The sequence below is a fragment of the Perca fluviatilis genome, chromosome 23 (assembly GCF_010015445.1).
Source record: "Perca fluviatilis chromosome 23, GENO_Pfluv_1.0, whole genome shotgun sequence".
NCBI lineage: Eukaryota > Metazoa > Chordata > Actinopteri > Perciformes > Percidae > Perca > Perca fluviatilis.
This window is the reverse complement of record NC_053134.1, coordinates 23,606,545-23,617,956: the sequence shown is the minus strand read 5'-3', so window position 1 is coordinate 23,617,956 and position 11,412 is coordinate 23,606,545. Positions and strand designations below refer to the sequence as shown.

General features: G+C 41.3%; 1 protein-coding gene across 2 annotated transcripts in view; it reads left to right on the top strand.

The window, feature by feature from the left end:
- The first annotated feature begins 880 nt into the window (after positions 1 to 880).
- The window catches only part of slc26a5 (solute carrier family 26 member 5), a 22,725-nt gene continuing 12,193 nt past the window's right edge, over positions 881 to 11,412 (top strand). The window contains exons 1-5 of one of the 2 annotated variants that reach the window (XM_039791653.1): positions 881 to 1,110; positions 3,479 to 3,774; positions 4,785 to 4,924; positions 5,772 to 5,882; positions 11,170 to 11,351. In XM_039791653.1, the coding sequence (XP_039647587.1) occupies positions 3,617 to 3,774; positions 4,785 to 4,924; positions 5,772 to 5,882; positions 11,170 to 11,351 (591 nt within the window). In that variant the 5' untranslated portion in view covers positions 881 to 1,110; positions 3,479 to 3,616. The remainder of the gene's footprint in view (positions 1,111 to 3,478; positions 3,775 to 4,784; positions 4,925 to 5,771; positions 5,883 to 11,169; positions 11,352 to 11,412) is intronic. The other variant, XM_039791652.1, reaches the window with a different exon arrangement.

Here is an 11,412-nt window from a genome sequence, read left to right as displayed (position 1 = left end):
TCAATTTTATTTATAGTATAAAATCATAACGAGTTATCTCAAGACACTTTACAGATAGAGTAGATCTAGACCACACTATAATTTACAAAGCCCCAACAATCCCCAAGAGCAAGTGGCGAGGACAAACTTCCTTTTAGGCAGAAACCTCAGACACACCCAGGTTATTGGTGGGCAGGCGTGTGCCGGTGTAGGTTGGGACAGAGAGACGCTGATATAGAGAAATATGATTCATAATAATTATAGCAGTTGATATGATGAACAGTAGCAATTATAGTAATAATAAAGATAATGGAACTATGACTAGAAATAATAGTTGTAGCAGTTCAGTGCTTAGCAGGGCGCCAAGCAGAACCACGCAGCAGCTGCAACCATGATTTAGGTACCACCCCAATCCGAGAAAAACTGCCAGGCAAGAAAACATAAGGACTCTGGGTAATAAGCTAAATAAAAAAGGACCGGGTTGATATCTGTGCCGATGTGATGAATTTTTTTTCTGCTAAATTCAGCAGTCTTAAAAAAAGACTTTGCTTAATGTGTCTAAAGTTAGAACGTTTTCTAAATTGCATTATGAAACAGGCTGTCTGATCAAAAAATAAGTGAAAAAAGCCAAGAATCTGACCAAGTATTCAGATACTAGGAACTGCTTGATGCTTTTAGAGTATTTCTAAACCAGAATTTCATTAAAAGCGACAGAGAAGGCTTTGAAACAGCATCATCACATTTATGTAACTCAAAAATAATAGGGGGTTATCAGGGAGAAATTAAGAGTTTTTGATGAATAAATAAATGAATAATTAAAAATGAACGTGCGATTGACACTGGCTCAAATTCTAGGACTACAAACTGGCCTGAGTACACGAGAAGAGCGCATGCGTGAGGATCAACGCCTGTTTTTGCAGACCGGAAGATGAAAAGGACTTTAACTAGAGTATTAATCCTTTCAACATACACCGTCTGTGTATCGTAACAGGTTGCTGCTGTCTGCTTTCCGCGAAGGACGTTAATCATGCGTTTCCGTTGTTAAACATTAACTCAAGAGGTCAGTTTAACCATAAATTTATATCATCCTTAAGCCGAGAGCAGCATCCCCACAGGAGCTGGAGTACGGAGGTAAGAGTTCTGTCTTTACTAGCATGTTTATGTTAGCTTAAATGCAGAACTGTGGAGAGCCAGAAAAAAAAAAAAAAAAAAAACTCCTGTCACAGCGAGGACGGTATACACCGGTTAATACTTGGAACGCGACCACTAATGCTGTTAATTTAATTGATTCTTTTACTCACATTTCAAGTTTATTAAATCACTATTTGTCCTTTTTTTAATTTCGTGTTAGCTAGCTAGCTAACGTTAAGGAAAGGAAACGGGAAGAACTCGAGGCTTTTAACCGTTTGTCCGTCAGAGACTTGACTGAATCGGAAAACTGCTAAGTCCCACCATAAACCAAAACAAGAAAATGAAGCTGCTTCATTTTCATAATGATAATAGTAAACTAAAAAACACCGGAACACACATGGTTTTGCATGCAAGTGCGAAGTGTCACTGGGAACGTTATAAAGTGTCTTCTCTAGCATAGTTTGCAGCATTATCAGTCAATTACATTTCAGACACATTACAAAGATACAATTTTTAACATGGAAGTATCCCATACAACACGTATTAGATACAATCTTACATACATGCATACCTTGACAACATGCCTGTTAAAATGGCTTGACATCAACCATTTAGCTAATTAATTAATTAATTCATTATTCATTCATTCAGGGATACAGAAATGTACATCTACAAAATGTAAGGTTACTGTAAATTCACTATCAGAATCACTTTATTCGCCAAATGCATCAGCAGACACACAGGAATTTGACATGGCAATCGGTAACACAGAGCTTGACAAACCGTATAGCTGTATGGACATGCTTAAAAACAATCAATAATAAAACAGTCCAAAGCTAAAATAGTAATGTTGGGGGATGGGGGGGGGGACCTGATCACCTATTCAAAACGGAAATAGCTCTAGGAAAAAAGCTATTGAGGTGGTGTGAGGTCCTTGTCCTCATCGCCCTGTACCTTCTTCCTGAGGGAAGCAGCCTAAACATATCACTTGCTGGATGAGACTGATCAGCAGCAATTGTAGCTGCCCTCTTCCTGACTCTGGCCTCATACAGGTCACTGATCGACAGCTGCCTCTGTCCAGTCAGCCTCTCTGCTATGCGCACAATGCGCTGCAGTCTGTTGTTCGCCTGGGCTGATGCTGATGCAAACCATACAGAAATGGATGTTGACAGAAGGCTTTCCACAGTGGCTCTGTAAAAACTAGACCGAACAGAGCTGGAAACGTTAAGTTTGGTTAACTGCCTTAGAAAAAACATTCCACTGTGAGCCCTCTTAATAATGGAAGAACTGTTTTCCTCCCATTTCAGGTTGTTTGTGATAATAGTGCCTACATATTTAAATGACTCCACCTCCTTCACAACAGAGCTCTTGATGGTTAAGGGTGAGAGAGAGCAGGGGGATCTGCGGAAGTCCATCACCATTTCCACTGTCTTTTGTTGGTTAAGCTCCAGATTGTTATTATCACACCATCCAACCAAATGAGACACTTCCTGCCTATAAGCAGACTCGTCATTGTCCTTAATAAGGCCGACCAAGGTGGTATTGTCTGCAAATGTAATCAACTTGATGGAACTGCTGTTGGAAGTGCAATCATTGGTGCACTATGAAGTCAAACATAGATACTTGTGACCAGTGCTAGAATGTAACGAGTAGGCTACATTTACTCAAGTACTTTACTTAATTACAAATTTGAGGCATTTTACTTTACTTGAGTCATTTCTTTTACCGTTTTCTGATTACCTTTGTTTGGGCACTTTTGTGCACAGAGATAGTGCCGTTAAAGAAAACACAGGAATGATAAGAGAGAGCAACATCAGTCACCACAACCTTGGACATGTTCAGACCTTTGGAGATAATCAAGTCCAGTGTGTGCCCCTTATTGTGTGTGGTTTCCGTCACATGCTGAGTCAGTCCATAGTTCTCAAAAACACAGCACAGTTCTTTGGTCCCTCTGGTTGACAACATGAGTGTTTAAAATCACCAACAATAATTACACAGACAAAGACCTTCCTCACGTCTTCATTGCGAGTCTCAGTAATGCCATAAAGTTCCATCTCCTGCTAGATTTGCATATATGTTATAGTTCTATAGATGTCGAAACATGAAGGCATATGGTTGTCAACTTTTGAGAGAAATGTTCTCCACTGACAAAAGCTTTCTATGAACTGGCCAAAGACCAAATATTTGCTAAAAATCTGGTAAAACATTCACTCAATTCATTCTCTTATCAATAAAAAATGTACAAACACACAGGCGTAGTTGGTTATCACCATGGCCATTCTTGTTCTTATTTAAAAGTAGTGAACCAGAAGGCAAACAGTTTGTGTTGGAATGAAATCTATCTTGTCTTTTCTTGCCCTCTGAACAGACAGAGCAAGTGCAGACAGATTAAAGGAATGAAGATGTACCGGCCAGGACAATGACGGAGAAGATAAAGTGGGAGAGCTAAACAACACCGGAGCGACCCAAACTCTGACTTCGTACGATCAGTCCTCCTGCCTCTGTCATGGAGCAGGATGCTGTAGCAGCTGTGGAGGATGCAGACTCCCAGCTGATGTACAGGATAGAGCGCCCGGTCTACGATGAAGCCCTCATCCGGTCGCAGCTTCTCAAGCACAAAGAAAACTCCACTACCCTCGGACAGAGGCTAGCACACCAGTTCCGGTAAGTTTATACTGAGGAGTTTTACCCCTGGATTTGTCCTGCCGAAATCAGAAATAGGCATTTGATTAATCCATTCATTAGTTGATCAACAAAAATTCACCAACAATGTTTGATAATGGTTTAATAATTGACGTCATCCATTAAACAAAAAATGCTAAATATGTACTGGTTCCAGCTTCTAAAATGGATGTGTAAGATTTTTCTTTACTTTGATTAATGTCACTGGAAGTCAAATAGTATAATCCAAGTGTCCGGTATTTTGAGGGCTGCAATTAATGATTACTTTTAGTCAATCTCCCATTTATTATATTTCGTTGAATTTATTAATGGTTTTAGTCTATTAAAATGTGAAAATGCCCATCACAATATCCCAGAGCCTGAAGAGACAAATTCAAGCTGTCTGATTTAACAATCCAAAGATATATATAATGTACAATGATATAAAACAGGAAGAATGTACTTGATAATTGGCCTAAATGATCAATAAGTTATAAAAATAGTTGATTAATTGTTGATGAATTTTCAGTCGATTGGATAAATTGATTTGATTGAACAGTTTTTTCCCCCCTAGATATATTTGGGAGTGCCTGTGATCACCTGTCCTAGTTAGAATGCTTTTTACTGACTTTTCACCGTCCCAGTGTAAACACGTATAACCTCTGTCTTTCTGCACTGGTGTGGGACTTCTCCATTAAAGTTACGACGGCAACCTTACTAGTTCAGACCTAGTAATCTTTTGTTTTTGAGTAGAGATATTACAAAACATTTACATAGAAATGTGAAAACCGATAAAGACACACACCATGTTTTCTAATAGTTGCAGTTAGGAGTTAAGATATGGCTATGTTAATGCAAGTCAAATAATTAGAATATAGAAAAATCTCTTTAAATTCTATGCTATTTTTAGTAACTAACAATGAATGAGCAGTATATTACTTGTTTGCATTTCTCTTTGCAGTCATTAAATCGGGGCAGTTGTTAAAAGTTAATCCACATGTGCCCTTTCATAGGTGTTCATCAAAGAAGGCTAAGGCGGCCGCTTTGAGCTTTCTGCCTATTCTGACATGGCTGCCATCTTATCCAGTCAAGCAGTACCTGTTTTCTGATGTGGTCTCAGGTCTCAGCACAGGAGTTGTGCAGCTCCCTCAAGGTTAGTGGCGTGCAGTCCCAGCTGTCTTAAGTCCTTTTCAGACATGCATTAATGAGGGAATATCGCCTGGAAGAATGGTTTTCATCTCTCTAGAGTTCTACAGACTTGAGCATAGGGCTGGGTACCGTATTCAATACTTTTTAGGCACATACGAATTGCCTCTAAAGTTGTTAAGGATCGAAAAATGCCTTGTCATTCAATGCCCAATTTCAATACCTTTTAGGAGTTAATCTCATCAGCATCAGTGAGCCAATAAGCATGCAGCATGCTTCTCTGGCTGTCTAACTTTACACGCCGTAGAGGCACGCAAGAAATACTCTGTTACACACAGAGACGGGCTCACGTAGTAGGAGCCGAAAAATAAAAAGATTTATGCCATAACGTCAAATGTAATTTTATTTTTGTTTTATAAAATGGGTATCGAAGTAACAGTATTTTACCGGTGTCAAAAATATTTGAACGATACCCAGACCTACTTAAGGAATCTGTGACAGAGAGCAGTAAAAGTCCTCGAGGATTGTGCTGGAAAAAAAACCTTACTTCATTTCATTTGTCACCCATCTGTATGTTTGAAAGCCTAAAAAGCGTCACCTTTACAGATTTCCAGAAATGTTATGCATTCCAAGGCTTTGTACGGTAGCCACAAGCTACGTTTGGCCAGGCTAGTCATATGGAATGACAGAAGGGTTAAATGTATGAACGGCCAGCTGCCAACCCCTGATGGGCTGCTTTCAGCTTCACACTGTCTTTGTTTTGATATCTCTGTAGCTCTGAGGTTGTGATGCAATCACTTGGCTTCTGGGACTGTTCAGTTTATTGACCTCTCTCCCTCTCCTCTGCTCCACAGGTCTAGCCTATGCTATGCTGGCTGCTGTGCCTCCAGTTTATGGTCTGTACTCCTCATTCTACCCCGTCCTGCTCTACACCTTCTTTGGAACATCCAGACACATCTCCATAGGTGAGAAATGAACTTAAAGCCTCTTGTAGAGGCTTTGATTTTGGGTCATAAATCTCCTCCTAGCTTATATGGAGGTTCAAGAAACCTGACACCTGACTGATCCCTTTAAGCCTAATGTCTCTGCATGCCCACTTAATTATTGTTATTATGCCTGTCAAGTTTTGCGTTCTCGCACGCCACATACAGTTTACAATTATGAAGGTGGCAGATTGAGCTCTCAAAATTCTCAGGAATACTCCTTAGAAACAGTAGGTCACACACTAGGTTTTTAGACTGAGGTAGACAAAGTAGCTTCTCTTTTCTACCTGGGGACAGTTGATTTTGATTGATTAGTTGATTCTGGCTAAAATGACAACATTGTTGCTCGTCTGCTTATTTAGTTGTGGTTATGTCCATCAGTTGGTTGAAAACGCTGTCTCCGGCTGACTTTTTAATGTTCCAAGCTGACTTGCTGGATGAGAATCTTGTTAAAGGGTCTTAAAAGTGCACTTCATTCATTCACAAGTACATATGTGATAGGGCTGCACGATATGAGGAAAATATGTAATAAATAAACAGATATTAAAGTGTACTCAGTTCTCCCATTCTGCTGCCTTTAGTATTCTGCTGAAATACGACAAATTGCTTGTTGAATTCGAAACAAATGAAAGAAAAGCATTTCATTTCTAACAAATTGAACATTGAATTAAATAGAACAGGCACCCCTAGAAAAAAGAGTGACAGTTACATTTTAAAGTGCAGTTTTCTACAGTTATTTTCTTTCAACTAACACAAAAAAATCTGAGTGTCTTTTGTGATATGTCGCAGCCTTTTGCGATGCATTTATTGCGACAGTTGAGACTGCAATGACGATAAAACAATATATTTTGCGGCCCTATTATGTGATATCATGCCAGTAGAGTGGGGCTAAAGCTTTTACATACATTTCATGTCATTTAGATGACGCTTTTATCCAAAGCGACTTACAATTGCTATATATGTCAGAGGTCGCGCACCTCTGGAGCAAATAGGGGTTAAAGTGATGGTTCGGAGTAATTTCACCCTAGGGTCCTTTGCACCATGACCTCGAGCCAAACACCCCCCCAGAAGCTTTTTTCACCTGGGTCTAACATTGGGATAGTTAGTGGCGAAGTAGCGTTAGCCGCGGATTTGGCAGGCTTCTGTCGAGTATCTCCACGTTAAAAGCCGAAATGATTCACCAAGGTTTACACTAGTATATATAAGTTATACACTCATCAAGCGATGGATTGTAAAGTTTGTAAGTACACCAGAAGTTTATGTAAATAACACTTGCCTGCGGCTTCTGCTCTCTGCTGTTGTTGTTGCTGCTAGAGACGAGTGCTTAGGGCCGCCTTACAAATTACAACACCGAAAAGAGATGCAACAAAAATATTTTTTAATTTAACTTATTTTTTAAAGTAAGTGCTGTAGTATAACTAGCAGGAGACAAGTAATAATTGAGGTAAGTTTGGAGACATTACCTTATTTAATCATTAAATTAATAAATATTTTTGTTGCATCTCTTTTCGGTGTTGTAATTTGTAGATGTCCCTAAGCACTCTTACTGCCCGGTAGTAACAGCAGCAGCAGCAGAGAGCAGAAGCCAGCAGGCAAGTGTTATTTACATACACTTCTGGTGTACTTACAAACTTTACAATCCATCGTTTTATGAGTGCATAACCTATATATACTAGTGTAGACCTTTGGTATCATTTCGGGCATTATTAGTGGGGTAATGTTAAGAGACACTTCGGATCCATTAGCCTCTGCGCTAAGCTATTCAGCGGCTAACGCTACTCTACGCTAACTCTCCCAATGTTAGACCCAGGTGAAAAAAGCTTCTGGGGGGGTGTTTGGCTCGAGGTCATGGTGCAAAGGACCCTAGGGTGAAATTACTCCGAACCATCACTTTAAGTGTCTTGCTCAGAGACCCATTGGTTGATGTATTGCAGTGGGAATCGAACCCAGGTCTCCCACACCAAAGGCACGCGTCATATCCACTGCACCATCACCACTGCCGAAAGCTAACATGTCCCAGGCAAAAAGCCAGCATCCTCACCAGCTGAGGATCCATGTAGTCTCCATTGGAAATAAGAAGCACTGATCTTGTATTGCAGTGCAGAGCTTGTTGTAAGCAGCTGTACGTATAATAGAACAATCTAAGATCACACTGTTATTACGTCCTAACAAAACTCTGTTTGGCTGCTTTGATTCATTCCTTACACTTGTTTTTGGTTTTGGAAAGGCTTACAAAAAAAATCCCTTAAATACTGAGTATCACTCTTTCTACAGCCCCGTGTACATTTGAACATGAGAAATCCGACGCTAGCTTCAAACAATTAAATGCGATCATAGACTTTTGGCACCTGCCCAGCCTTTGCCGCAGTATTTCGTGGAAAGGGGTTCCCGTAATTTTCTTACCCTGTTTTTCAGCTTTTAATAGTACATCTTGATTTAGAAAATGATAAACATTAACAAACTTGTCTTGTTTCTTTTTTGTGGCATAATATTTTTAGGAAAAGGATTCCTGAGGTGTCCTAATCCCGTGTTTTTTGGAATGTTTCACGTTCTAAATTATTGGAGGATAGGCTGTTAAGAAGTAGTTGGTGGCCTTTTGACACGGCCAGGTTGCTTTCCGCAGTCCGCGCCAAGAACACGATGATTAGCTAAAACTGCCAACCGTCTCTGTCTCTCTCGCACACACACACACACACACACACACACACACACACACACACACACACACACACACACACACACACACACACACACACACACACACACACACACAGCTGACATCAGCAGCAGGATTGTGACATTTCAGTGACGCTACCCTGACATCTCGCCTATCCCACTGCTCTCTTTCCTTGAAAGGGCTCCAGGTCATCTCAAATGTCAGCTCTAAGCAATGAGTCCATGTGACACATGGTCACAATAAACTAAACCTGCTCAACCTTTTAAACAAAAGAGCAGATCTGGAGTGAACAACAGGAAGAAGTTGGCATCACTGTAAAGTGCTCTATGCCCCAAATTTAGTCTGATAGCAAGTTGCTGTGGAAATAATAATCTCTTAACTTCTGGCAGACAGTGAGAGGGAATAACTGGGCTGCTGTTCAAGTGCTAGGCAAGATGGCATTTTCATGCACGCAGGAACGCACCCACACACGCACGAGCGCACGCGCACACACATACATGCATAAGTAGGGTTAAGGTGAAATACGTCCGTGATTCAGACAGGATGTTTGAAGGAGGACTGTTGTGTTTGGTTTGGTGTTGCTTTGCAAGTGAAGGCCAACACTGATAAGAGCCTGTGTGCCTGGCCACCTGACTAGAAAGATTAGACATTTGGCATATTATTCCAATGCAAAGCCAAGCTTGATTGATGTATTATTTATGTATAATATCCTATATTCAGAGATCCCCACAATCTACATGTATGTAAGTTACAGCTTTGGTAAGAATATAGGAAGCAACAGGTATATTTACACATGTTCTGTTACTGGAACTTGCTACATATTCTCTTAATTTGAATGTTTGATAAAAAGGTCTTGGGTTATAATTGTGCTTACATTTTGTTCCCACCTGCTGCTTACTCCCTCATGTAGCTGTATATTGAAGGGCTGGAGGTGGAAAAAACTGTTGGCAATGTCAGTATGGGTTCATCATCAACCTTTGGGTGCTGTTCTAATCCCATCCTCATGTCGTTAAGTCTGTTAATATGTATCTGGTATAAATTAATGGTGGCATTTAAGGCAGGCAGTGGCCTTTTCACACAGCCACGTTGCCTTCCATAGTCAGTGCCAAGAACAGTATAATGAGCTCAAACTGCCAACCGTCTCTGTCCCACACACAGGGGGTCAGCTCTGTTACCCAGAGCTTCACGAGCTACTCACTTGTCCAGATTAGGAGGGGTTTGATGTGCTTGTTGTGGCCACAATTGATGTGAGCAGTAGGATTGTGTGATTTCAGTGACCCCACTCTCCTCATCTCAACCATCTGACTACTTTCTTTCCAAGCAAGGGCTCCAAGTCTGACAAAAGGATATGATAAACCAAACAAAAGAGCTGATGTGGATAGAACAGCAGGAAGCAGTTGGCTTCACTGCAAAGTAGTCTGATAGCACGTTGCTGTGGAAATAATAACCTCTTAACTTCAGAGGTCTGTACTACGAAGCAAGATCAACATGGCCTGGATTTTTTTCAGTTACCCAGCGTCACCTAACCTAACAACCGCGGTCCCACCTAAGCTGTGTCACGACGGTGGTTAACAACTAGTTCAGTCAACTCAGGGTTTCCCAATCTAGCGGCGTGCACATTCACATAAAAGAGGCGGTGTTTGCACAGCACGACCAATCGCGAACACAGACATGGTTTTACAGGGAAAACGCAATACAGTTGCTACTAAAACAGGAAGGAAAGCTGGCAAAAAAAATAGCCGACGCTGTAGATGCGTAAATCACAACTCTCATCAATGTCACTTCCCCATCAGTCAGGCAGAAGATCTGACCATAATTACACTTGTGCTTTCCATAAACTGCCGTTGCTTTAGACTATGATTTCAGTTGCAACCCTGGCAGTGGAAGCGATCGTGAGAGCAAATAAAACCTATAAAAACATAATTCAAACCGCTGTGCGCATTGGCGACACACGGCTCAAGAAGCCGAGAAATAGCCGATATGTAATTCCCTCTCATTAAAATATATATATTTCATAAAAATAGCCGTCAGGGAATGTTAACGGGGTTGTCGGTCTCTAAATGTTTTAACTTTTAGGAGTCTCTCTCTCTCTCTCTCTCTCTCTCTCTCTCTCTCTCTCTCTCTCTCTCTCTCTCTCTCTCTCTCTCTCTCTCTGCGCACCAAGCTCCGTTATCAATCGAGTATTGATTGGTCAGTAGGCGATGCTTTTACACCGGTTGATCTCTAATCTCCAACATAACCTGCTCCCGACCAGGTTAGGTGTTCAGCATAAGTTACCACGGCGATTTCACCCGGTAACAACTGATCCACCGTCGTGGTACAGAAAATCCTGGGTTGAACCTTAAGTTAGCTCGTTAACGCCAAATCCTGCTTCGTAGTACAGGCCTCTGGAAGAAAGGGAGAGGGAATAACTGGGCTGCTGTTCAAGTGCTAGGCAATATGGCATTTTCACTCAAAGAGAGGGCATGATTTTACACTTTCAGTGGATGTCATAATACTGTACAGAACAAAGCTTAAAACGTACTTAACACAATTGAGCCGTGATGCATTTTGACAAACTACTGTTTTGTTTGTCTTTTGTGTGTCTTGCAGGCACCTTTGCCGTGATAAGTCTGATGATCGGGAGTGTTGCAGTGAGGGAGGCCCCAGACTCCATGTTTTACGTCCTGCCTGCCAACGGATCCAACATGTCCGCCGTCCTGGACGTGGAGGCTCGTGATGCCAGGAGGGTGCAGGTGGCCGTTGTGCTCACAACCCTGGTGGGAATCATCCAGGTCAGCCTCAAAACAACCGCCACAATCAGGCAGCAACTGAAAGCCCTCAGCCCCCACAGAG